The sequence below is a fragment of the Colletotrichum scovillei genome, assembly GCF_011075155.1.
Source record: "Colletotrichum scovillei strain TJNH1 chromosome Unknown Contig00006, whole genome shotgun sequence".
NCBI lineage: Eukaryota > Fungi > Ascomycota > Sordariomycetes > Glomerellales > Glomerellaceae > Colletotrichum > Colletotrichum scovillei.
The window spans coordinates 757,318-784,359 of record NW_023336264.1 but is presented as its reverse complement, the minus strand read 5'-3'; the positions used below and the strand labels follow the sequence as shown (position 1 = coordinate 784,359).

The window sequence follows — 27,042 nt, the reverse complement described above, 5'->3', positions numbered from 1 at the left end:
GACTTGCAAGTAAGGCACGAGAGTTTAAGATGCTATCGCTGATAAGAAGGGGTTATGTCATTCCGCAATGATCTTGGGGTTTGTTGTCGATGACATCATGTCAGGGTCTTGAGTATCAATCCTCCTCATGGGCCTCTCGATTTCTGTTCGTCTGCGCTGGTCAATAGTAATAGCAATTTTTGATGCTGATGAATTGAGACTGATGAGGCAGACAGACAGTCACCTCTCCTATGTTTTCACGCTATCTGTATCACCGTATACTCATCGTTGCCATCCTTACTACTGTGTCGATAAGATCACCGAGTACATGAATAGAGAATACCTCGTACTTTGAGAGCCACCTACCGGGGATAGTGACGGCGATGGATTGAAAACGTATCATGTGTAGTATGATGACATGAATGTATCGCCAAAGATGGTATTCTTATGGCTATAGATATTACTTAGAGTTGTATATATCCAGTTCACTTTCCCCCAGGGCAAATAAGGATAGCCTTCACCTACGCCGCACTGAATGGATCCCAGCAGATGCAAAGGGTTCAGTGATACATCAGATTTGTATTTCCTCGGCCGCCCACCGCCAGGCCAGAACCCAAAACGATATTCGCTTTGGACGCAACCTATCGCGTCAGATCCTGAATCGCGTGCGTGGCTTCCACTGAACACCCCATCCTGGTGAGTTCGACGTCACTCCAAGCAAGCGCGCGTCTCGCTCGGTCCAACGGCCCCGCGCCACCGGGGTAGAGTTTTTATGTTTGAACACTATCAAGCACCCGGCGGCTACAACTTCATCGTTGCCTCGTGTCTATGAACAACTTGTCTTCAGCGAAGCGTCGCTTGTCCGTCCTTCGAAAGAACAAAACTGTCTACGAGATGTATTGCATCATCGGCACGTCGTACGTTGACTGTGTTGTTTTCCATCATGGTGGTTCGGGGCGAACATGGTTGTTCTCGCAGCTTGGTGCAGTGAATGACGCATATCCATGTTCACTTGTGTTCACATATGTTCACACGGAGTCCGCAAAGTTAGGGAACTAGTCGCCCTATCCAGCTATGTTCTTCTCACAAGACCCCTCAGAACTTTCAAGATGGACGAGTGACCCCTTGGCTCTGTTGCGATGATTGAGATTGCGCGTACGTTGCTACACACTTGTTAGTCTCGTAGCCAACGAAGAAACACCCGAGGCAGGTTACACACGCTGAGAGGGAGCATAGCTCTGCTGCTGTGTGTAGTACTGCTGCTGCTGCTGCTGCTGCGCCGGGTATCCCGTTGCCGTTTGCGGTCGGTTCGGATACTGATTATTCTGGTTTTGGTTCTGGTAATTCTGGTTCTGATTGTGGAGGTTCTGATTTTGATTCTGAGGGTTCTGGTTCTGATACCAGTTGTAGGGCGGCCGGTAGTACTTGTTGTCCTGGAGGTAGGGCGTGATGGTTTGGTCTACGAGCTCGGTTGTCTTGGTGAGAAGCTTCCGTGCCGTGGCACTGCTGAAGAGGCGCGATTCGGATTTCGGCGGCGGGGCCTGGTAATTTGGCCGAGTCGGGGGAGGAGGTCCAGCATAGGGCGTGAGGGCGCCAAAGCCCGACTGCGGCGTACCTGGCATGGGCGGGGAGTTGCGAGGCGGGAGGGGCGGCGGTGTCTGCGTCGGTTGCGGTTGGAACTGTTGGCTTCCGTTGACGTATGTCGGCTGAGGGATAGGGGGCGGCATGTTGTAGCCCGTGAACTGCTGTTGGAGGGGAGCAGATTGGGGGCCAACACTGTTTGGAGACCAAGGATACTGCGTCGGCGGTGGGCTCAGGGGCAGTGGCACGCCGGTTGGGTTTGGTGATAGGCCTTGGGGAGGTGGCGGTGGAGGGAGCCATTGTGTCTGTGTGGGCGATGGTGAAGTGTTCGACAGGTTCGTTTGAGACATGGCTTGGGTATATGAAGGTGGAGGAGAGGCGTAGGGTTGAGCCGGTGAGTGCTGAGAAGCCTGGGGAATTCCTTGTGATGTTGAAGGTCTCGGTGCCGAGGCTACTGGGCTATGGACCGAAAGATTGGGCGAGGTGGCCTCCTGCTTGGCGTATGAGGGCTGCTGAGGGAAGTAGGAGCTCACAGGGAGAGTTGGCGGTAGAGCAGCCTGAACGAAGACGGGAGACACTGGGGCGGCTTGAGTGTGAGCTGGTTGAGGATGGGGTTGAGACTGTTGCGGCTGTTGCGGTGGTGCCGAGACGCCCGTTGGGGCTGGTGAGAGGCGCGAGGGCGCGAAGGAAGGGGATACCGGAGGCGGGGAGCCAGCGGGACGAATGCCAAAGGGAAGCGTCGCCGGGGCCCCGGGTTGTGTTCCTGGCTGGTGCTGAGGATGCGAGTCCGGCGTGGGAATAGACGGACCTTCGGCGGGGTATGGGAGCTGCGGTACATTGGAGGCCGGAGCGGCGGGGTTGGACGGGCTTGGGGTCCGGGAGGGACGATGTTCTGCAGCCGGGGGCTGCGGCCGAGCGAGCTTGAGTGGTGCCGGTTTGAGCTGGGCCGTATCAGGGCTATCCTGCCTCGCCGGCACTGCAGCCGCAAGCTGTAAAGGCTTGGGCATCACATCATCTGCGGTACTGTTCGAGGGTTTGCTCCCTTGACCGTTAAACTCCTCGGTAGAACCGCTCTTGACGATGCGTAACGGCTTCACCGATAGCTTCTGTTCCTCCGGTGGGATCGATGAGACGTCATCTTTCCTCGGTGAGGGGGAGTCACTGTTGCGAGAGGGGAGGTCATCCTCAAGAAAGAACCCCCATGGGTTTGCCTGGATGAGAGGTGGCTGTGGCGGCGGCGGCTGGGCCTTCTCTTCGTCCTTTGGTTGATCCGGGTCGTCTTGTTTAAGTACAGCTGTGGCCGTAGTAGGGGATGCTGGAGGCGGCGATGTTGATGATGTTGGTGCGGCAACAGAAGACGCAGAGGCTATCCTATGAGGTTTCCTATGAATCTGGGTTGTAGGCTTGGCCGTGACTATGTCGTCGGCGGGCATCTCGTAGGCAACGGGGCCATGTTGAGCTGTTCCGGCACTCGGTACCAGTGCGGATGTGGTAGCGTTGGGCGATGACGTCGATGGTGAGGTTGGTCTCGGGACAGAGGCTGGGACTTCCAGCTCGGCGAGGAATTGCTGCTGGGCGGGGTACTGCTGCTGCTGCTGTTGCTGCTGCGGGGTCTGCTTGCGCTGAGGCGGGTTTGGAGAAGTAGGCCTGGAGGCGTATTGAGGCTGTCTGGGAGGGTTGTAGTATTGCTGTTGCTGCGGCGGTTGGTATGGTTGGAACTGCTGTTGATATTGAGGTTGCGACTGCGGTTGTGGTTGTTGAGCGTAGTATCGCTGCTGCGGCGGGTAAGGCGAGTGCGCCCGTTGTTGCTCTGGCTGTTGCTGCTGTTGCTGATTCGGGGGAGGTCGTTTCCCTTGGCCGGTGCCCATTGTCGCGTCTGGACTTGGCCGGCGCTGCTGCTTCTGTAATCTCATGAAGACGAAAGTTTCTGTGGTGTTGTTGTTGCTTCCCCCTCGTGAGTTGCCCTCCTGCCACTGGTTCTCCTTCTCCCTTGCTTTCCTTTCCGGAGACGCTTGGTGCTGCAAACCGACAGATTTGAGTAAAGTAAGTGGAAGAAAGTGAGAAAAGGAAGAGTGAAAGATGGTTGGGGAGAAAGAGCCAAGGTTTATTTTTTAGCCTTACAGATTCACCTTGTACACACACACTCACACAGCCGCAGCGCCCTCTACTCTTCTCGGCTTAGCTTCTGATGATGCTGGTGCTTGGGTGCTTGGGTTCAAGCTGTGCAGCTGCGCTGTCACTGCTCGTGTGAGTGTGAGTGTGCAGCCTGGAGATCCTCCTTTGCGCCCCTCCAACCCCTTGGACCCATTCCCAAAACCCCGGTTCAATCGTACCCGTCACGAGCAATGTTAATTTATTGCTGCATCTTTTTCGGGTTCGGACATCAGCTACGGCCGGCCCACCGTTAACTATCCGGTGGGGGAGGAAACTTCGCTATCGCTTAGCTTCCTCAAGGGTTTTCGTTCGTCTGGGTACATTACGCAGTATGGACTATCCGTATGGAGTATGTCAATTTCGACGGGTTCCCGATGGGCCGATGGAGTTCCAATAAAGAGACGTCAGGGATTTTACACGTAAATGGCAAATGAATATCAGAAAGAACAAAGTCCCCTAGCGCTGCCGTGTGAACCTAGAGCTGGAGCCTAGAACCAACACAACACCCCCCGGTTCATCCTACTCTGGAGTCTTGGTCTCCGCCCCTGGTCTAATTCTTATTACCGTGGGAGCATCGATCTCTTATTCTGCTGCCTGTCCGAATGTCACTGTCCCCTTGCCCAGCCGCCAAGCTGATAATTGCAAAGAAGGATACGAATGCAGAAAGGGGATAGTGAACAATCAAACCCCCAGCTGAACAGTGATCTCAGCATGGAGTGGAAGCCTGGGGGAGATGGGTCACAGAAAGCAAGGCAGGGCTTCTGACCTGCAGGGACGATCTTTCGTATCCAGATTGTGATTGGTGATTTGTTTTCGCGGCTGTCGTCAGGGGGGGCTGAGCTGAATATCATATATTGATGGTTGTGTTTTGCTGTGCAATTGATGATGACCGATGGTGGATGATCGAGGGGGGGGGGGGCTTATGACGGCTTAAGCTTTTACTAAGGCTGTGCCGGACCCTTGGATTTTGCCTGCGGGTTCTGCCGCGCTTCCGTTCACATTTGTCAATGCATGTCACGATCCACGCTTGGATAATGGTAGTTGGAAAGTCGTGTGTATTCCTTGCTGGCGCTCTATAGCACAAATTACACCACCTAGCAGACAGCCCGGTGAATCCGTACTTGCCAGAGGCACTTGTCTCCAAAGATACGGAGTATAAAAACATACAATCCTCCCAACCCAGCTCTATAATCTAAGCAGAGGACAGACAGGGTATGACGCCAGGACTTGGTCATGGGATGGATATGCGATGTGCATGTCTACCAGAGTTCAAGTGAGTACAGCATTGTCGAGGAAGACAGAAAGCCCATGATTGACCGTTTCCTCAATCTCCCTTCATCATCACCAGTGTATTCAAAACCTATTGCTAGGAATAAGTAAGAAGTGCTGGCGGGAGGGCAGCGCTGATTGGTCTGTAGGCGGGCTACATTGACTAATCTCCATACAGCAGCTTTATTATAGCACATTCCCATAGTTCATTGCAAAGAAGGATATGATTGATCATGTATGGAATGCATGATTGAATTGAGAGCAGCCCTTTTTATAGGCTCTAGCGCGTGAAATCACAACTCAAATTGTTGCGCCGTACCCATTGAGGCAGCTTCGAGGTCTTGTGGCTATCAGTCTTAGAGTCGTCATGTAAAGCGCAGGCTTCATGCCATTTGATAGCCACCATCCTTGAATACTTGTCCTGCTAGAATACCAACGTCTACAACGAGTTCCTGTTGCCAAAAGGTTGAGCAAGGGTCCTGAACCAACTTAGGGCAAGTGGGAACTTGATACTTAATGTACATTTGCATATTTTGGTAGGAGAGGCAACCGGCAGAATACAGATATTGGGACGTTTTCGAGCCTCTTCCTAGTCCATACCGGAGCCCGGGACTGTTACAATCACCTCTTGATGGTAAGGTATGTCGTCCGGCCGGCCCCTACAAACGCCATGATATAGCTGCTTTACTGTGCTTATATTATGAAGGATCTAACTTGTGTGTATCAGTTTAGATATCTACCCCGATCTTGTAAAATATAGTCTGCTATTACATGCGGCCATGACCGTCGAAAATCCCTGGAATATTTATTCGTATAGAAACGATACCACTAAGATCCTCACATTTAAGACTGTCCTCAACTCCCCAAAAACGTTCTAGTCGACCCTCTTCAAGCTCAACTTAAACGGCTTCGGCAACACACTCTCCACCCTCCCATCATCCCCATACGTAAACTCAAAGTGATCAAGCCCCTTATAGTTATACGTCGTCCGATCCATCGACAACCACGACACGCACGACGCATTCGGGAAGAAGAACATGTCATCAATCGCATCCCGCTGCTCCGCCGTAAACGTATCAAACAATGCCCTCCACGCCGTGACATTCCCCTCCTCCAACCCCGTGGGATACAGCCTCGCCGTCCGCGTCGTAACGGGCGGCAGGTCGGTCAGGTTGACCCCCAAGAACACGTACCGGCTCAGATTCGGCACGACGTCGAACCCCTTCATATACCAGTCCTCAAGCAACAATCCCCATCCGTCATCCAACGAGATCGTCAGGCTGGAATTGCTCGCCTCGTCCGCATACGTCCCCGCGATCCGCGCCTTGGCCTCGTCCCGCGCCGCCTCGTCGAGGGCGCGGAGCAAAGGCGGGAGGAACTCGTTCATCTTGAGCGTGTAGTACGAGAACGCGGCCGCGCTAACTTCCGGACCGGCAACGAGGATCGACATGGTGATGCCGTGCTCCGGAACCAGAGCCAGACCAGCGTGGTAGAGAATGAGGTCCCCACCCTTGGTGTACAACTCCACGAGCCTCCCATCCGCCGTGACATTATCCGAGAGGATCCCCTCCCACGGCGCGCCGACGAACTGGCCGGGAGCCGAGGTGAAAACGGACGGCTTGAGCCACCTCCGCGTCTTGGCCGGGCTGAGGAGGCGGTTCTGGAGGACAGCGTCGCCGAAGCGAAGCATGTCGGCCGTGGTGGAGTAGAGGCCGCCGGCCGGGTCCATGGCGCCGAGGGTGAAGTTGAACCACTCGGTGTCGTTGGCGGGGATGAACATCGTCTCGAGGTTCGCGGGGAGCTTGCCGTAGGTGGTGTTTCCCATGCCCGCCGGTTCGAGGATGGACTCGAAGAGGACTTCCTCAAAGGGTTTGCCTGTGGCGCCTTCGACGACCATGCCTACGAGAGTCGTGCCCAGGTTCGAGTAGACGGGCGTTTGGAAGGCTGGGTAGACGGGCGGTCGACGGCTCTTCATGGCGTCGAGGAATTCTATGTATTGTGTCAGGAACCTCGGGTCCAAAACTTGGGATATCGTCAGAAATGGGATGCCACTTACCCTCTCTGGAGCAACTTGGGACGCCCAGGAATCCTCCGCACTTGGGCTTCTCCTCCTCAGATACAGGAGGTAAGCCAAGCGACTCCCAATCACCACCATATGCCGCGCCATCCGTCGTCACTACACTCCAGGTCAGCCAACAAAACCCCCCTCAAAGTCGGCAGAGACAGAGAGTGACAAGTTCTCCCTTCTCCCGAGTAGACTTACTATCAGCACCCAAACCAGCATAATGCACAGCAGCAGCCTCAACACTAACATCCCGCCAATCCACATACTCAACCCGACTCCTCCCCTCCGTCCCCTCCGCCAACTCGGGAATATACGTCGCCACGCTCTCATCCCACCGCACCACATCATCCCGCTGCAGCGCCGCCAGCACGGGAAACACCTTACTCACGCTCGCGAGCCGGTACACCGTATCCCGATCCACCACCTGCGCGCCCTGCGCGTCGCGGTCCCGCGGCGTGAAGTGGAAGTCCACCAGGGGTTCCGCGCCCGCCGCCTCAAAGGCCGAGCTGACGCCGATGGAGACGGCCGAGGCGTTGTAGGCCGCCGTCTCGGCTTCCAGGGCCGCGATGAAGGTTGCGACGGCGGCGCGGACGGCCGGGTGCGTGCTGGGTGATTTCGCGGCGGGGAGGACGGCGCCGAAGGGGGGGCATTGGTATGGTGTTGCGGTTGCTAGGCCCGCGAGGGTTGTTGCGGCTAGGGGGAGTGAGGCGCGCATTGTGAGATGAGTGTTGGGGTTTGGTATGTATGCTTGGGATGGTAGGGCTGGTCTTCAAGTCGTGTTAGTTTAGTAGATACATCTTGGGTGCTACACCCAAGTCTTGGGTTCCTAGATAGATTCTCACCACTTTTGAGAGGCGAAGAACAGGAGTTGTGCTTCACTCAGTCACTCCGTTCCTACTTCACTCTCACGGCTCAAGTTCTCCCTCTTCAATCGCGAATTCCAAGAGCATCCCTCTTTATATACATACTTCCAGTTACCCGCCTTCCAACCCTCCTCTACGCCGTAGGGCAGCATAGAAAACCAAACACACGCGTTCTAGAAGTTCGCCTGCGTATGTGTTCCCGACCTTCCGCACCGAGCATGGCGGGCGCGGCCTACATAATCCTCCTCGTTTACCATGCACGTCGCCAACGCTCCGCACATAGCACTGCAGCAGGATCTGAACCCTTGGCCGCCGACCCCCGGGCTTACCAGCCTGACTTTGACAAAATGGCCCCAAAACCCTACGGAACCCGGGCGTGGGAATGGAACGTCAGTTGAACGCCAAGGCTGCTGCTCAGTGTCTCTCCTGACTCTTTCAAGGATATGACTGTCTCCTCGGGCTCAAATTGATCGAAAAGCCCTCGGTGGCGTAGTGCACAAATGACACAATATATTGGAACACATCAAGTCATCATATCAAATAGGCCTATTACCCTCTCCAATTCAATGTCATTTTTTCTTCAACCGCAGGGTGCCGACTTTCAGGTAAGCCTCCATCACCTGTATAAACCAGCCCAAGAACAACACCAAGCAATCCATTTTCCATCCCTAACAGACAGACTTGTAGAAACAAGCAGCTTCCGAGCAAAGAAAACCCTGTCGACCTTCCCACGCACCAGGCTGACAGGTTCACCTTCCCAATAATCTCCCCCCCTTGCCTGCCCGCGACGCCCGATGCTTATGCTGACGACTGACGTACCTCTATGCCGCCAAGAAGTCATCCCCCGGCGGCTGCGCAGCCATGTACTTGCACCTACCCGTCTGGGTAAGTACCTAAACCAAGGTAAGTGATAGGGCAGGTGATGGAACAAAAAGGCAAGAAAGCAAGTACTCCTTTGCTTGTCTCTCCAAGCCAAGACTCAAATGTTCTTTGGTTTGATTCAAATCCTTCTGAGCTTCTGTAGGTAGGTGAACTGTGGTGGCGTTCAATTCCACGTTTGTGCTCACCGACTTGTGTTATCAAGCTTAGCATCCCAGGCAACTTGAGCTGCAAGGGCGAATCAAGACATCATCACATCAACAAGTAACAGACAGACCACCGTGAAAATCGTCGAATTCCTCCTCTATGGGCATTACACACCCCGAGGCTATATCAGTTGAAAAGAGGTTTCCTTACTTGAACATCAAACAAGAAAAGAGGAAGGGGAAAAAAAAAGACCTGGCCGTGGCCTGGTAAGCAACATGATCCGCCTTGTCCACCGCCGCCATCCCTTTCCAATGCACGCAAAAACCCTCTCATGATTCTTGTTGACCCAAAACGCCTTGCGGTCCGCGCACAACATCATTTCCATATTCGTCCTCGCCAGTCAAGAATCAAATGGCTCTCTGAGCTACGGTTTCCATCCAAAGGTCTGAAATTAGCCAGAAGACATAGACCGCCAGCCCAATCATGGGACGCGTAAAGTATTCTTCTCATCAAATCATGGCATCCCGATGCAGCTCGTCTGATGTGAACCGGTCTATTGCTCTACTTCTCCATATGTCCGTTGTTGAGAAGCATCTCGAGAACGACCTGCACACCGTGTTGTTCTGGGTGACTCATTGAGATCTTGACCGTTCCCTTGGAGTCCTCTCCTGCTGGTGTCTGTCCGCCGAGCCAACTGTTCTGTGACGCAGAGGCATTGCCACCAGTCGGGCCTCTAACGCCAAAGTCGAGGCACCTAACGTCGCGACCGGCGATAATTTGTCTTAGGCGGCCGTTCTCGGCGTTACGCACCTCGACATAGTCTCCATTGAAGAGAAGAAGGTATTGGCCATACATTGTCGCGCTCGTAGCCTTCTTCTGCTTGCCCGAGTACTCCATAATCAAAGTGCGACTCACGTCGCCGTGCTTGTCTACATAAACAGCACAGTCCTCGTACGCCAGCAAGAACTCTTGATCGTTCAACCTAAACATGCCCAGAGGTCTTTGATCCCGAATCCTGCTTGCAATGTTCGCAATGGCAGGCTGCTTCAGGTCCGGGATAGACATTGTCTGCTTCTTGTCGAGGGTGAGCAACTCGAAACCCTTTGCCGTTGATACAGCAATATAACTCTGGAAGAGATTAAGGGAGTAACATTCTGTCGGGAGATAGAATTCGTCATAATCGCGGAAGGAGTCGGTGCTACCTCCCAAGCCCTTGCGGCCACCAAAGATGCGAGGTCTCTTTTCTGATGCTTTTTGGAAAACGGGTTCGAGTACCTTAAAGGTGTTGTGCATGCCTTCCTTCCGCTTGAAGAAAACCAACATGCGCTCCTTCATGCGCGCTGTGGCAAAGAAAGCGACATCCTTTGCTAACCTTTGTGGCGCGCGTCGCGGGTTGTCGTGAGCAGGGGCAGGGAAGTTCGATACTGGGGCGATGACATCAAGGGGGTAAGCGATGAGAGAGCGATCCGCAATGACGAGACAGACGGAAAACTCCTCAAGCACAGCTATTTGTGTCACCCTATTTGTTTGCACACTCTGTAGGCTTATTAGCGATCAGCGATGCCATTATTGGACTTTTCAACTTACCCTCATCCAGCCGCGGGGATTTGTGGCATCGGAGATGTACACGCCATAGTCTGTTCCGATGGCAACGATCGACTTGCCAAATGCGTTGAAGCCGCAAGCACAGTTGACCTGGGCTCTGCACACGGGGGCTGGCCCTCTGCCTGGTCCATAGACTTCCTCAATCTCCCGAACAGCTCGGTCGAGAGGGGTGCCGCGTATGGGAACGCCTGGTTGCCTGCCGACAGCTGAAGCCGCATCATAAACGAACGCGCTGTCTGCCAGCACGCGGAGGCGGAATGGCTCGGCATTTTGAGAGAAGAGAGCTTTGGCGTGTCGTGTCTTGGCCTCGATGATCTTCTCGACCCATTCAGCGCGGCTCTGAGCTGATGTAGCATACAGTGTGTATGTCTCGTGGCCCAAGTGCTTGATCTTGAAAGGGTAGAGGATCTTGCCCTCAGGATCATTGGACATTGTCGGTGTAAGTCTGGCTGCTGAAGTCGATCCAACCGAGGAGCTTGTTGCGACATGTTCCAATCCTGGACGCTCAGTGCCGTTGGTAGCAATCCTATTTAACCTTGGGTCTGAACCTGCGCCGCCAGCGCGGGCCAGAGGAGCAGTGATGCCCTTTTGTTTCGAAATGGGGTCATCATTCATGCTGTCGAGGAATAGTAGAGGCATAGGAATGGGCTATAACTGTCAGCGTCAATGTTTCCTCAATGATACGGAAAAAAAAAAAAACTCACCTCCTTTGACACGTCGTATTTCTTCTCGCCTCTGACGTCTTTTGGACTCACAACCTTTGCTAGGATGAAATAGTGATCAAACAGCAAGGCATGTGTGTCAACCCATCTGACGCCCTTGGAGCCCATTCTTTGCAGATCGCCCTGCTTGATAAGCTCCCTACCAAGATGGTCAAGGTTGAGGACGGAGTGGAATCCAGGCCTGAGGACGAGCATGGAGTTGAGCTCCATCATTTCGACCTTCTTTTGCATCTCGGCAACCTTCGTGTCACATTCCATCGTGACATTGCGGATTTCGGCGATCGCCCTGGCCAAGTTGGCCTTTTCCTCATCGTCCCGAAGTGTCTTCTTCTCAACCGTTTCTAGCAGCAAAGAGTATCTTTGCAAACGCGTAATAGGGGTCTTGAGGAAATGTTGCCACCCCAAACGTTCGGAGCGCTTGTGTCGCATGACCTGCTCGAGGAAATTGCGGAACAACAGATTTCGGTCAGACTCTTTCCGCACCATGTACTCTGCATACGGGAATTGTGACGCATAGTCGATGTAGATGTCTTTGGCCTTCCGGATCCATTCACGGAAGAGATCGGAGAATCCGGATACCCAGGGACCTTGCTCTTGTTGCCGGTACTTGAGCTGTGCCAGAAGATTGTCCTTGTTGACGAGCTGGACGGCATCTGCCTTCCCAAAAACGACTTGAAGGAACTTATCGATCTTGTTGGGTGGGATAATGGGAGGTTGGGAGTTCCGTAGATGGTCTCGGTATAGTACGCGCAGAACCTCGAGCTGGTTGACGAAGTACTCTTCACTGTTGACGATCTCGTGAAGGACGTGCTGACGCTCAATCTCCTTCTTCGGCTTTTCGGCGAGTTCGGCGTCTTGAATCTTATAGTGAACATTCCAATCTGCCGGCTTGACCTCGTCGAGGAGCATATCATCCAAGTTTGCCTTTCTGAGCGTCCTCATGCAATGATGCGAGTAGCAGCGTCCAGGCTGGGAGTCGTCGTCGTGCAACTTCGGAGCATAGCAGCCATAGCCCGTCAATTGAGGAAGGACTCCGGATATTGTACCGCTTCCAAACTTGACCCACTCCTCCTCCGGGACAAGAACTCCAGCGTCCAGCATCAGCTGCGAGACGAGAGTACTGAGAAGCTCGGCATCGGCAACATTGATGGTTGGAACCTTTTCGGTGAAAAGCTTGAGCAATGCCTCTTCAACAGTTTTCTGCTTCAAATCAGGTTCGCCATCGGCCATTTCGCGAATCCACGCAGCGATGCCACTGAGAGCCCAGGGTTCAGAGCACCTCCTGATATCGCCGGAAGTAAGCTTGGATGGCACAAACTTTCTCTTACGGCCGCTAGGTAGCGTAATCATGTCATATGTCATTGATGATGGAGTATTCGACTCGTAGCCATCATATGGTAGGCCTTGCTGTGCCGCAAGTTGTTGTTGCTGAGTCTGGTAGCGGGCCATCTTCCTCCTCTCCTCTGCAGCATCTGTCCGTGATCGAACAGGGGCTTGTACTTGAGGCGTGTGGCTGTGGCTCGATAGGGAAATAGATCGCTCTGGGAATGGAGAGTTGAGTCCGGTAGAGCCTCCTCCGTAGTAGTCTGAACCGCCATCGTGCAGTGTCCGCGAGTCGGTACTGAGCGAGTGGGAGTGGTAGCTGCGAGTTGTCGGGTGGACTGAGAGTAGAGAGCTTGTATCGCTACCCGGGCCTGGGGGAAGTGCCGGAAGCGGTCTGTTGGAGAGTCCTGGGTGGTAGTAGAGATCGGGATAGTCCTCCTTGTACGGCGACTCGCTGCCGCTCTGCTTCGAGTGCAGAGACACGTGTTCATCGCCATCGTCGAAGCTTAGCCGGTGGGCGGATGGTGCCTGCAGACCGCCAGTGCCGCCGTAGTCGACTTCGGCATCTCGGAAAGCAGGAGCCCGTTCGTAGGCCTCGTGAGAAACATCGTAGTCGTCAGGGTTGGGCAGTGGCCTTGATCCGTCCTGACCTGGTGTTGGAACAACTTCGCTGCCGTACGCCAGATTGCCAGCATATCCGCCAGCGAGCGCACCCAAGTCCATCCCGCCATAGTCGGTATCATCGCTCTGTTCTTCGGGTGGTGGTGGAAGAGGGTTCATGTTGACTGGCTCAGGGAAAGCAAATGGCACACTGCTGAATCTCTTGTCGTCCAGCTCCGCCTGCTGCATCGCCAACACCCCCGCAGTTCCCTCTGGGTCGTCATCATCGTCATCATAATCGAACGTGGGAATTGGAGCCCTGTTGGCCGTCGGCGCGCTCGAGGTTGGTGCCATGCCGGCGGCAGCCAGATCCGAGTTATACCGCCGTAATCCCTGAAGTTCGTCGTCAGAAAACTGTCCGTTGATGGGCATGGGGCGGTGCCGGCCGCCTAGCTCAGCCTCGATGTCTTGAAGCAGAGAGTCTTGTAGTTGAGCTTGGTCCTCGTCTGTGGGAGTGATGGCGCTCGGGTCCCAGGTGGGCTCTTCCATCGGCCGGCTGGGTAGAGGGGCATTGGTAGGGTGTCTTTGCAAGCCGGGGGAGTGCTGCTGTTGAATCTGCGGAGAAGGAATCGGGGATGCTGCCGAGTCAGACCGGCTGTAAAAGGAAGAGGGATCGGCGTAGTTTGGCCCGACGGGCATCGACGACTGGATCGGGTAGGGTGTCTGCGAGTTGTCCGAAGCGTACGACGCTGCCGAGCTGTGACCGTTTGTCGGATAGGAGTTGTAGTTGTTGCCGTAGGACTGCGAAAAAGTCGAGTCGTAGGTTGGTGCGGGCGAAGTCGCGGATGGCGCGGAGGGAAAAGTGCCCTGGTATGAGGAGGTAGGCGAGTGGCCGAACCCTTGGGAGGACTGAGGAGCCGTCGGAGAACCGTAGCTTTGGCTGTAGTTGTTGTAGCCTGAGTATGTCGGTTGACGCTGGGGAGCTGTTGTGCTCGCATAGGCAGCCGGGTTATAGGCCGCCGGCTGGTAGCTAGGTTGTGTTGGAGATGTGTATGATGTCGGCGAAGCGGCGGATCCATATCGGCTCGGGGGACCGGGGTGATATGGGAGAGACGTCGATGCCGTCGATGGCGTCCGCGCAAAGGCCTGAGGATTGTAGCTGGAGTGTGAAGAGGTTGGAGGCGAGGAAGCTTGGTACTGGTGTTGGTAACCGGAAAGCGCATTGTTTGTCGAGCCGTAGCTGTGGCGGCCTCCAGAATGGCTTGACGTTGTCGGGCTTGTCAAAAAGAGTTCGTCTTCGCCTCTCGAGGCGGACTGCTGATGGCCACGAGCTTGCGCCCGGCTCTGATCGAACATTGCGGCATCATCACCATTGTTGAAACTCGGCCGCCGCCCGAGGTAAGCCGACTGATCTTGCGACTGGTCGGGTGTGGGGTATTGTACCGGGGGTATATGGCCATAACGGCGCTGACCGTCGCCGCGGAAAGACATATCGATCGCGCAGAACGAGGACAACGTCGGTGTGACTAGTTGTGAGAATCTGTCCCTGAGGCAAGCTGCTGCGTCTTCGACCTAAGCAGAATGCCGGGTTGTGCTTGATTGCATCTGTCTGTAGCGAGCTCGATGGGACGGTTGGTCGCTATACGGTGCGGGTTCGTTGTTCGCGGGTTCGTCTATACATGCGCTAGAGAGAGTGTTGTTGTATGTTGAGCGATGCTGTCGGGGTGGGAAGTGAATGATGGTAAGTTGTACAGTTGTTTGTCCGGATGGTCGCGGGGTGAGCCTCGCGGGTGGTGCTGTTGTGCGGCGCAGGCGGGCCTGGTAGCAGGACTGACGTCTTTCGGGCTACCCTCTGGGCAGTGATGTGCAGCGACGGTAAGTTGGAGAAGGTCGTCGGGCTGATGTAGCCTAGGACTGACAGGCACAAGGCGACCGTCGCGCGGCAAACGGGGGCGTTGAACAGTCGAAAGGGCGTCAGGTGGTGAAAAGAGCGGTGCGACCTTGAAGACAAATACAAATGCCCAGCAAAAATAAGGGTCGGGTGCTGTCAGAAGGGCTCTCGGTCAGTTCACTGGGTTGGATGGCGAGGAAGAGGTGAAGCAGTGAAGCAACGAATAACACGGTGCGACACGGTGCGTCTGCCTGGCGGCGAGAGCGAAAACCAAGCCACAAGAACGGGGCTGCAGAGTCGTCACAGGAGTCCAGTCGCAAGGTCAGAATCGTCGGGGTTGGCCTGCGGCTGGCGGTGGTGCAGTGCAGGCAGGGCAGCGTAGTCTTGCGAATCCTGAAGTGAATGTCCGAGGCTCTCTCCCAGGATAGTGCTGGTCCCTCTGAGGTCTTTGCTTCCTTTCTTTGCGTCTCTCGTAACCACTCTCGCTATGTCTGTCTTCGTAGACTAGGAAGTCGAGTCGCACGTAGTTCCGCGTTCGTCGTGTGTGCGCTTTTGCCGTCTCCCTCGATGTCTGACCCCGTGGGAATATGCGGGGTGGGCGACCGTGTGGGAAATTTCCGTGGACGACCGGCCGACTGTACTCTTTTCCCAAGTCAGACGACGAGGAGCGATGGTTTCGTGTCGGTCGCTTTCAAGTGTGAGGTATGCAGAAGAAGAGAGACAACACACATCACTCTCTGTGTTCGCTAATAATGAATTGGGACTCAGGATCGGTAAAGGTCAGGTTAAAAAGGTAATAAGGTTCCTGGTGAGAAGTTATGGGTGCAGGTATGGGCGCGGTGCTGGGACCAAAATATGAGGCACCAACAGGAACAAACTGCCCAGAAAAGGAATTAAGCCAGGTACCTAGCAATCCGGCCGTCATGTGTTGCGAAAAGGGCCCAGGTGAAGAAGAAATTGAAGCTGGGCCCGAGAGAGTCTTGGCTTGGCCGCACCAGAATGAACTGGGACGGACAGGATGGGGAAGATGAGCGAGGACGTTGGACTGGATCAATTGGGTGGGAGAGGTACCTCCACTGCTGATTAGTGGTGAAAAGGTACTTTATCCACGTGTAGCTTCCCACGAGCATCGCGGTGTGGGCTGGGCTGGGCTGGGCTGCCACTGACTGAACTGATACGTCCAATTAAGGTACGAGTACGATTACCTTACTGTACGTACCGTACTTCTTTCCAGGGCTTCTTCTACCTACATAGGTAGGTATGCATCGCTCTTTCCCAAATAATGTATCTTGGAATGCATTGCACAGTGAGGTACCTCTCTCTCAGACAGAGACGGAAGGAAGGGGCACTGGAGAAGACGGCAGGACCGGGGATGAGAATTAAAGGTGAGAGCGACTCTCAGACACTGAGGACCGTGTGTTTAGTCGCCGTCTGATGTTCCCAGTCTAACTTCCCATCAACTTTACTTTCGTTCCGGTCCCAGATGAACACAATGGCCCAGTCTCAAAGTCAATGCTGAATTGGCTCAAGTACGTGTGATTTTCGACTGACCATACTCCGTATGACCGTATCCCGTACAGAGTACCAACAGGATGGACAAGCTGGAACAGCACTCGCGGGCTGCGAGCCAATGGCCGACGCTGATCTGTTTCGTTTCCTGCCTTGCGACATTCACCCCTTCTTCACCACCGAATACCACCTTACCACCTCACCACCACTTTCTCGCCAGTTTAGGCTCGTTTCGTATTCTTTTGGCGGTTGTTGCTGCTATGTTCACTGCTGACAATCTGCCTGATAGACGATGAGTACGGAGTGCTGGAGACACAAGACTTCAGTAACTGATCACTCAGGTCTCTTATAGGTACTCATATGATCCCAGTAGCGGCCCATCACGTCGGCTCCCCTCCATTAACCACCTCCTTCTTTCAGTCTCGTATTTCGACTAACCGCACACTTGGGCTGCACGACGGTTGGATGGCCCTGTCCAAAACCTGGCCGCACGGAAAATTCCTACAATTCGGGGTCCCTGCCGGGTGGATATTAATCTGCTAGCGAACCCCATTCTCGTATATTCTCCCACAACGTCCGACAGGGGGAAATGTGTTGCGCGGCCCGCGGGAGATCCAGCTTCATCAGTCGTCGTTTTGGAAACAAAAAAAAGCAAATGCTGGTTATGCCCGACCTACCCGCAATGCTTTTTTGTGTCTCGTCTCTCGATAAACTTTGCTGTTCCCCGTCACACAGAGATGCACTCGAAGACATTTGGTGAGGGATATGCTATCTGGAAAGCCGAAATTCGATCTGCTGGAACCCCCCTCGCCGACCCCAGACTGAGGGTTTGCTGGAGTTCCCTTGTGCCCCCAATACCATACTTTCGCAAGCACGGCAAGGAGAATGTCAACTATTACACACCACGTGTCCCACCGGGATCGCTGCCGTTGCTGCTAACCCGCGCGTCGCGTATCCTTGGCCTGCCTATCTCCTGGATGTCTCACTCAGTTGGCAGCCCCATCATAGTCGGAAACGAGATGCCATTTGGAGCAGTGTCTCTCTCAACATCTTTGCGTGCTCGTATCGTACGCCAGCCAGCCGTTCCGTAGTACAGCGTGGCGAAGGAACCCCCATAGAGCTGGGTTACTCGACTCATTACTACCAAGTACAAAAAGCGACCATACTGTGTAAGCTCTGATCCGTAGGGCTGACTGCATCTGGAGAGCACGGCGCCATGGGATTGGTCTCCGCAGCCCGTCAGCAATCCCTAGCCGTCAAATTGCCTATCTTGACTGGTCGAATGGTTCAGACTCATGCAGGAGGCATGACGGGCACCCCTTGTGCTTCAAGTTTGTTCCAGCTGGTCACTTTCGCCCGTCTTTGGGATTCTGGCTTCATTGCTCGACATATACGACTGCAGCTGTTTCCGAACCAGCCGGCACTGGCTATTTGAGCGGATGTCGCTTTGGGTAATGATACCTGATAGTAAAGCTCCAGCCATGTGCCGAGGTTGACCACAGGTTCCAGGGATGATGGCAGTTGACATACATATACGGACTCACTCGACGATATTACAAACGTTCATAATCGCCTGCAATGCCGGCGGAGCATCGTAGAGCAGATGATGATTGATGATCATCCAGGTCTGTCAGATTTGAATGTTTCATATTCGACATATTCATGATCACCGCGGCGCAGTCATGATGTCAAAGAAGTTGTCCGCAAGAGAGGCCTCGAAACGACCCCGCCAGCTATATGGCCAGAGCTCCATGCTAGCGTTGATGATAACGTATAGCGCATGATGGATAATGGCTGAAGCTCTCGATGGCACCTAAACTCTATCGACCAAGTCTGACGACTGTGTATGGGGTAGTGGCACGGTGCCGAGTCGGCCATCAACACAGGCCATTTTCTGGATACGCTCGGCTGCCTCCCGTATCATGACCAAGATGCCGTACTGTGGCTGATTACTTGCGAGTTACAGGCCGGGACCGAATAATGAAGAGGCTCCGGTGCCTACGGTATCCCTAAGCCACTCCCGGCACTTTCGGACAATGAGGTGCGCCGTGTTGCTGACGGCGCCGCTGACTCTGCAGCAGCTATTCGCCGAGTTCCCCGCTGTTCAAGCCACAGTTGAAGGGGCTTTCTTGTGACATGTCAATTGTGGCGCTGGCGCGCGCTACCTATGCTCAAGAGACGGCAGGCCGAGCATCGGCCTTCTTCCACCTCATTCTTGACGGCGTGTCCTAAGACGAAACTGGCAGGATCAAGAATACGGCAACAACTTCCATTGTTGATTGCCCGCAATCGCAGTACATCCTCCTTCACCATTGCATTGCACCATCCATATATTTGTAAGCATCCCGGAGGACTGCGAGGCAAGCAGCCAACCAGATGCTCCCGAAGCTCAACCCGAACCCACTTGGACCAAGATGACGGCGATGAGATAATGCTGGAGCGGGGCAGCAGCTTCCCCCACCATCCAAGCGCAAGCTGGGCGTGACAGCGTGTGGTGCTGGCCATTCACCGGGACTTGGACCACGGCATAATACCTGCTAGAATCGGAGAGGAGGGGTAAGGTAGGTAAATGCCGGACTTTAGGGGAAATTCCAGCGGGCGAGAAGACGAACAACCTTGCCGTGTTTGCTGCTTTCCAGTGGTTCTCTGACGGAAGACAAGGCGAGGCGAGGCGAGCTTCTGTACCTCGGAATTCCGAATTGTGCCTCTTCTTGCTACCTTAAGGTACCTTACGGAATACCACGTCTCATCCCCATTGGGCGTCCACAGAGTTCGTGCAAGCCGGCCGTCGGTGCCCGCCCCTTTCCATTCGCAGTGAGGGATCCATCTTGAGTGAGGTATTGTGTGTGCGTGTGTGTCTCTTCTCTTCCCCAGTGTTCCCCCGTCTGAGCTGGCCCGTCTCAGAGACTCCATAAGGTACTTTCCCCTTCTTCCCCTCTTTGCACCTTGAACCTTCATCATTTCCCTTCTCCTCAACATCTGCTGCGTGAACAACCACAACCGCAAAACAACAAAACCAATTCAAACCCAAAGTACCACAAAAAATCAATCAAAATGGTCAAGGCTGGTAAGTGTCACTCTTTATATACACGGGAACCAACCTTCCTCGTCGGCCTAGTGCAGAGCCGCAGAGCCGGGGATGGAGGGGTAACGCAGGCCGACCATCCAATTTGCGCTGGATTGAGCGGGTTTTGGAACGACGTGGGAGAGCAAACACCCTGATGGCTCCGCGACGTGCCTACGACTGGGAACCAGCTTGTCGCTGGCCAATCTTCAAGCTCGATCGACTCCATCCTCGTGTTCCTTGCGCTGCCTGCTGTCGATCCGTTTGGTTCGAATTCAGATGGTTCCCGTCGTTCCGTCGTGGAGAAAGCCAAGGGGGGAGAAGAGGCTGTCCTTGAAGGGGGGTTGGAAAGGAGGGATGCTTTATCAAGATGAGGATGAATCAGTTCGCTAACCTTGGTTCCCAGTCGCTGTCGTCCGTGGTGACTCCAAGGTCACCGGCTCCGTTGTCTTCGAGCAGGAGTCCGAGTCCGCTCCCACCACCATTACCTGGGACATCACCGGTAACGACGCCAACGCCAAGCGTGGCATGCACATCCACACCTTTGGTGACAACACCAACGGCTGCACCTCCGCCGGCCCTCACTGTAAGTAGCCTGAGGAGACGAACCTAGGAACGCCGTCAGTCGGCGAGAAGCAAGGTAGACAAAGGCTGACTACGGAACGCTGCAGTCAACCCCCACAACAAGACTCACGGCGCCCCCGAGGACGCGAACCGCCACGTCGGTGACCTTGGCAACATCGAGACCGATGGCCAGGGTAACTCCAAGGGCACCGTCACCGACAAGCACGTCAAGCTGATCGGCCCCGAGAGCGTCATCGGCCGCACCGTCGTTGTCCACGGCGGCACCGACGACCTCGGCAAGGGTGACAACGAGGAGTCCCTCAAGACTGGCAACGCCGGTCCCCGTCCCGCCTGCGGTATGTAAAAATCGTTACCTCCTAGCAAAGAGCAAAAAACTAATGATCGATTGCAGGTGTCATTGGTATCTCCAACTAAGCTCTGTGCCCGAATAGCCACTGTCTTGGGACGGATTGCCATCTGAGGTGGGGGGTTGTCAAGCTCTTGATATGCTTCATTTCACAATTCTCGCTGGCTGTATTGAAGGCAGCTGAAAATTGATAGTAGAAGCCTTCAACCGTAGTATGGCATCTTCAAAAAAGTAATACAAAAAAAAAAAAAATCACCGTAAATCGCATCTCTGAATCGGCATGGTGAATAGCATCAAAACTGAAGCTAAATGCTAAGTATCCAGCGGGAGTTGCGGGGCTGGTCCTTGCACTGTGAGGGGTAGGACATGACGTGAACGCTGCCATTACTGGCATGATGGTGTCTTTTCCTTAGTAACAGTTGCAACAAGGCACTCGGACACTTTGAATATCCCAGAGACGAGAAAAATTCTTGGCAACAATTCGAATTAGTATAGAAACACTGATAGTCATAGATAGCTAGCAGTTTGATTCTCATGATTCGAATCGTTCAATGCTTATTTATACAGGACCTGAATGAAAGTCAAGTGACGCATTGTTGTTGTTCAAGGGGGAAGCTGTCCTGAGCAACGAAAACCGCAAGTGCAGCACCTTACATAAGGTAGCTTCAACCCCGCTCTCGCTTAAGGGCTCCCGCCACTGCTACTGGCCACCGGCGAGCTGCTACCCCTGCCTCCGTGTGGACTGTGGTCCCTGAACTCCTTTCCCCACACTTGCTCGCTCGAGACCGGGCGAAATTGAGGCAAGCTGTCAAAAAGGCGGTACGACTGTCGAATGTTTGAATCGAACAATCGCCTTTTGCAACTACTCCTTTCCAACACAACTCTCTCCCTCCCTCTCCCCCCCGAAAACCATCTCTACATCCTCTCTCTCCGTTTTCCTTACCAAACTCCTTCTCGTTTACCGGTACGTTTTTGCTGTTTTTCCTTCTTTGCAATGGTCTCTGGTTATTAGAACATTGAGCTTTCCCCTGCAGGGAGGGCGGCAAGCTGATGCTTCTACCCGGGGGGAACTGCACCTATCCATGCACTTCCTAGACAGCCTCATCTGAAAACAATGGCTTTATCTTTGATGTACTTGTGCACTGGCAGTCACAGTCATCTTGGAAAGCTTTATAGTGACTACAATCGGAGCTGTCAATTGCAGTTCATGGTTCCTTTCCCATGCCTGGAGCTCATTGCTTCAGAATGTCTGAGACGGCAGGCAGGCACGAGGCACACAACGGTCACCGCAAACAGCTTGGGATGGGCAGCACGCTAACTATCTATGACTCTCTATAGTATATCTTCTCAATAGCACCCGGTCACTCCTTGATTCACCCATCATGTCGAAGCCCTTTTTCGCCAAGGTCAAGAGCGTGCTTAGCGGCGATACCCTCGTCTTGACCGCTCCCAACAACCCCAGAGCCGAAAAGACCTTCTCCCTCGCATACGTCACGGCTCCTCGCCTGAACAAGGAAGGCGATGAGCCATTCGCTTTCCAGTCAAGAGAATACCTCAGAGAACTTGTCGTTGGCAAGCAGATCCAATGCACAGTAGCTTACACTGTACCTTCTGGTCGCGAGTTCGGCACCGCTCTGCTCTCCAAGGATGGCCCCTCTCTCCCCGATGAAGCTATCAAGGCCGGATGGCTCAAGGTCAGAGAAGAGGCTGGCCGCAAGGATGACGATGAGGCTACTACTCAGCGCCTGGACAATTTGCGCCAACTCGAGACCGAGGCCAAGAATGCCGGCAAGGGTCTCTGGTCTGGCACTGGCGGCAACATTCAAGTCCAGAACGATCTTGGCGGCCCTCAATTCATGAACGAGTGGAAGGGAAAGACTGTTGACGGCATTGTCGAGCGCGTTCTGAGCGGCGACCGCCTCCTCGTGCGATTGCTCCTTTCGGATAAGAAGCACGTGCAGGTCATGACACTCCTTGCTGGAGTCCGTACCCCTACCACCGAGCGAACGATACAGTCTACCGGCCAGACCCAGGCTGCTGAAGAGTTTGGAAACGAGGCCAAGGCTTTTGTTGAGGAGAGACTGCTCCAGCGCCGCGTAAAGGTTGATATCGTTGGCGCCAGCGCTCAAGGACAGCTGGTGGCAGCCATCATCCACCCCAACGGCAACAAGAACATTGCCGAGTTCCTCCTTACCGAGGGTCTCGCAAGATGCAACGACTTCCACTCCACCATGCTCGGCGAGAAGATGGCCAGCCTCCGTGGTGCTGAGAAGACGGCTCAGGGCAAGAAGCTGCGCATCCACCAGCACCACGTTGCCAAGGCGGACGGCGCCTCCTCCGACATGATTGTCGCAAAGATTATCGGCGCAGACACCATCATTGTTCGCAACAAGGCTGGTGACAAGGAGCAGAGAGTCAACTTCAGCAGTATCCGCGGTCCTCGCACCAACGAGGCGTCAGAAGCCCCCTACAAGGAAGAGGCCAAGGAGTTCCTGCGCAAGAAGATTATCGGCAAGCATGTCAAGATTAGCATCGATGGCTCCAAGCCTGCTACCGAGGGCTACGAGGCCCGCGAGGTTGCCACGGTCACGGAGAAGGGCAAGAACGTTGGTCTCGAGCTGGTCGAGGCTGGTTACGCGACTGTCATCCGTCACCGCAAGGACGACACTGACCGCTCCCCCAACTACGACGAGCTCCTCGCCGCCCAAGAGAAGGCCAAGGAAGAGAAGAAGGGTATCTGGTCTGGAAAGGCCCCCAAGATCAAGCAATACGCCGATGCTTCCGAGTCTCTGCAAAAAGCCAAGATCCAGCTGGGCACTCTGTCAAGGCAAAAGAAGGTCCCCGCTATCGTTGATTTTGTCAAGTCTGGCTCTCGCTTCACCATCCTGATTCCCCGTGAGGGTGTCAAGTTGACGCTGGTTTTGGGCGGTATTCGTGCTCCTCGTGCCCCGGGCCGTGGGGGCGACAACGGCGAGGAGTTTGGCCAGGAGGCTATCGACCTTGCCAGCCGCCGCTGCAACCAGCGTGACGTCGAGGTCGACATTTACGACATTGACAAGGTTGGAGGTTTCATTGGTGACTTGTACATCAACCGTGAGAACGTCGCCAAGTTGCTCGTCGAGGAGGGTCTGGCATCTGTGCACCGCTACTCTGCCGAGAAGTCTGGCAACGCCACCGAGCTGCTTGCGGCTGAGAAGAAGGCCAAGGAGGGCCGCAAGGGACTGTGGCACAGCTGGGACCCGTCTCAGGAGGAGGAAGAGGAGGCTGAGGCCGTCGAGACCACCAATGATACCCCCGAGGCGTACGAGAACAAGCCCAAGGATTACCGCGATGTTGTCATTACCAACATTGACGGCAACGGAAAGATCAAGATCCAGGAAATTGGCAAGGGCACTGCTGCGTTGACGACCCTCATGAACGACTTCAAGAAGTTCCACCTTAACTCGGCAAACAGCAAGCCTATTGGCGATGCGCCCAAGGCCGGTGACTTTGTCGCCGCCAAGTTCTCTGCCGACGGTGAATGGTACAGAGGCCGCATTCGCTCCAACGACCGCGCAGCCAAGGTTGCCGAGGTTGTCTACATCGACTACGGCAACACGGAGAAGCAGCCCTGGTCCAAGCTGAGACCTTTGGACCAGCCTCAGTTCACCACCCAGAAGCTCAAGGCCCAGGCAATTGATGCCTCGCTTTCATTCCTGCAACTGCCCACTGCGCCCGAGTACTTCTCGGAATCCATCGGCTTTATTGCTGAGTTGACCGAGGGTAAGGAGTTGGTTGCCAGCTTTGACTTTGTCGACACCAAGGAGGGCGTCAGCTATATCACCCTCTTTGACTACAACGCGGGCGACAAGAAGCCGGGTCCGAACGACTCGATCAACAAGGAGATCGTCGCCAACGGTCAGGCCATGGTGCCCAAGAAGCTCAAGGCGTGGGAGCGCAGCGGCCAACACGCCGCTTACCTCAAGCACCTGAAGGAGGTTGAGGCCAAGGCTAAGGAGGAGCGCCTCGGCATGTGGGAGTACGGCGATATCACTGAGGACTAAATGCATCGGATAGGGCATTGGGAGGAACAGTTCTTGGGAGGGTGGCGGCGGTTTTAGGAAACACAAAAGTCACTACATAATTCACAGTAGCCTTGCATGAATCAATAGGCCATATGAGGCCTTGTCAAATTGTACTTTCCCTCTCTCTCGCAACGCATAAGAACAAAGGAGGATGTCTCGCGATGCTTTTCAAAAAGCGTCGAGTTGATATGTTGCGATGTTGGCAACAGTTTCCTCGGAATTACGTAACGGAGGGGTTCCAACTTCCCGGTGCCGTGGTGGGTTTTGGTCGGGATCGTCGGCCGGTCGGCTCAAATAGTTCCAGGCCTTGTCTTTTTGAGATTCTCCCAGGCGAGGAGAGAGCACTGGGCGAGTCCCGAGTCCCGAGCGGGAAGAGGCACCCCAAGAAGGGCTCCGTTTTCTTTGAGGACGCTATGCCCGCCAATAGTGCGCTTAGAAAGGTAACTTGAACTCACGGGAAACTGGATGCGCTGGCTTGGCCGCTCTCCGCGAGATGGCGAGGGCGAGCCTAGCCGGTCGTCTGGCGAGGGATGGTGGGATGTGAAAGTAGGCGGTGGAAGGTCAGAGAATACCGGGGACCGGAGTTTCCTGATTCGAAGTGGGGGTCATCCTGTGGGTTCAAGAGGGCGACTTCGGGGGAGAGTCCGGGCTGGCAGCTGGCTCATTGGTGGCTGGCGGCTTCGAGCTCGTCGGACATTGGCGCGGAAGTGAGGGAACTGGACGGCGGTAAAATACGTTTCCTAGATCCCACGATAACGGGGTTTTGCGCATTGAATTGTTCATTTCTCTCTACCGTTCCCGTGTAGTCTCTCTCGCGACCGGGACTATCGACGAATTAAGAGGTCCTTACTGGCATGGGGGTACGCGGGAAGGGTCTACACTACTATCTGAGTATTGCGAGATAAACCCGCCATGACAACCGAGGGGCAATTGAGGCGGCGGGCGGATCTGACGGATAAAGTCAAGGGTGGTCAAAGTCTTGGGGGACCAATGAAGAGCGATGGCGAGCACGTGGTGAGAGGCGAGAAGCACGATGGACGCCCGTAGAGTCGTGGATGGGAGAATGGGCTGAGTCACAATGCCAAGTTCCCTTTGGTTTTGCGCAATCTTGGGGTCGATTCTTTGGATGAGACGAGGCCTAGACCCAATTCATGTAGAAGAGCCTTCAAAACGATTACGGGTGGTATGCCTCTCTCATTGACGGTCCAAGAAAGGTACGGATACCTAGGTTGCGGCGATGGGTTATTTGGGCCGAAGGAGATGGCTCATATTTCCGACATGAAGAAACGACGGCAACTGACGTCTCAGGCGAGCTAGCCAAGTGCCTGTAATTAGGTCGCATTCTTACTTGCTGAAGTCCAGTGTTGATTAGAAGGTGCCGGAACGGACGGGGGGCCACCTACGGCGACGGCGGGATGGGAACGGCGATGGCGAACGGCGGCGTGTGACCCAGCAACTTTTGACATCGCCTAACACCGAAGAGATGATACATCCAATCCCGCCCATACGGTACTTTGAAGGCTCTGGATCTCGAGTCGGGCCTACAGAGACGATATCTCTGGTCTTCCGAGGTTCTTTCTGTTCGCCCCATATTGCAAGAACCCAGGCAAGCTGCTTTATTCGCTTTTTTGACGCCTCAGCCGATATCTTCCTTGGTTTTCGTCTATCAGGAACGATGGATTACTCTGGTATTGGTTGTCCTGAACGACTCGAGATTCCCATCCACGGATCGCGATTCGCGATTTTTCTCCGTTTTCTATGGGTACCATTACGTCGGATTCCCTCTTCTCAGGGCCTGTGCACGTACGAAGAAGCAGCAGCCTCGCAGCGAGCGGGTAATACTCAGAGGCCCAAAGAGTGAGAGCGATTTTTTAGAAACCAGCCTTGGCTAGCATTGAGGATATCCGACAGGGACTTGCGACAGCCAAAAAGCGGAACCGCCGATGTGAAATGTTCTTGGGATCCAGCGAAAAGTGACATTCAACAACAGATAAAAAAGGACAGCAAGCAGCATTATTCGAAACTGGCATCGAGTTCCACGGAAAACACTGGGGGTATGACGATGATTCTGGGTCATGGAGGGGCGGATGGTGATGGGGGCTCCTTACTTTACGGATACCTCTATCGCTGGGTCGTGCCTGGTGGCTGCAAGCTGAAGCAGCAACTGCACCACCAGCACAGAGCACAACACACCTCTGCACTCTGCAGCAGCCTTACTCACGGCCGTCTGCGTGGTGTGGGTCACCACGACGTAATAATACCCCGCCAAACGGTGGGCGGGGAGGGACAAAAAAAAAGGGACAGGCCGTGACGGTGACGGTGACGGTGACGGTCAATTGCTGATGTAAGTAAGTCTAAGCACTCGAAGCAGAGAGCATCCAGAACGGTACAGAGTA

The 27,042-nt window shown here is 54.4% G+C and overlaps 5 protein-coding genes across 5 annotated transcripts; 2 read left to right on the top strand and 3 right to left on the bottom strand.

The window, feature by feature from the left end:
- Nucleotides 1-472: 472 nt before the first annotated feature.
- Nucleotides 473-3,631, bottom strand: HER10_EVM0007139 (uncharacterized protein). The gene is made up of 2 exons (XM_035476705.1): nt 1,199-3,631; nt 473-1,142 (listed from the first exon to the last, which is right to left on the bottom strand). Exons 1-2 carry the CDS (start codon nt 3,471-3,473, stop codon nt 1,084-1,086), a joined length of 2,334 nt encoding a protein of 777 aa, XP_035332840.1. The 5' UTR covers nt 3,474-3,631; the 3' UTR covers nt 473-1,083.
- Nucleotides 3,632-5,742: 2,111 nt separating this feature from the next.
- HER10_EVM0007606 (uncharacterized protein) lies at nt 5,743-8,048 on the bottom strand. Its single transcript, XM_035477158.1, has 3 exons — nt 7,247-8,048; nt 7,040-7,159; nt 5,743-6,972 (listed from the first exon to the last, which is right to left on the bottom strand). The coding sequence occupies exons 1-3, from the start codon at nt 7,761-7,763 to the stop codon at nt 5,858-5,860; spliced, it is 1,752 nt and encodes a 583-aa protein (XP_035332898.1). The 5' UTR covers nt 7,764-8,048; the 3' UTR covers nt 5,743-5,857.
- A 1,031-nt stretch (nt 8,049-9,079) lies between these two features.
- Nucleotides 9,080-15,894, bottom strand: HER10_EVM0000638 (CNH domain-containing protein). Its single transcript, XM_035470410.1, has 3 exons — nt 11,247-15,894; nt 10,525-11,190; nt 9,080-10,473 (listed from the first exon to the last, which is right to left on the bottom strand). Exons 1-3 carry the CDS (start codon nt 14,676-14,678, stop codon nt 9,499-9,501), a joined length of 5,073 nt encoding a protein of 1,690 aa, XP_035332066.1. The 5' UTR covers nt 14,679-15,894; the 3' UTR covers nt 9,080-9,498.
- Nucleotides 15,895-18,743: 2,849 nt separating this feature from the next.
- HER10_EVM0003300 (superoxide dismutase) lies at nt 18,744-21,085 on the top strand. Its single transcript, XM_035472982.1, has 4 exons — nt 18,744-19,654; nt 20,058-20,237; nt 20,323-20,571; nt 20,628-21,085. Exons 1-4 carry the CDS (start codon nt 19,642-19,644, stop codon nt 20,648-20,650), a joined length of 465 nt encoding a protein of 154 aa, XP_035332378.1. The 5' UTR covers nt 18,744-19,641; the 3' UTR covers nt 20,651-21,085.
- A 357-nt stretch (nt 21,086-21,442) lies between these two features.
- Nucleotides 21,443-24,754, top strand: HER10_EVM0006799 (tudor domain-containing protein). Its single transcript, XM_035483021.1, has one exon. The coding sequence runs from the start codon at nt 21,965-21,967 to the stop codon at nt 24,623-24,625; it is 2,661 nt and encodes an 886-aa protein (XP_035332803.1). The 5' UTR covers nt 21,443-21,964; the 3' UTR covers nt 24,626-24,754.
- Nucleotides 24,755-27,042: the final 2,288 nt, after the last annotated feature.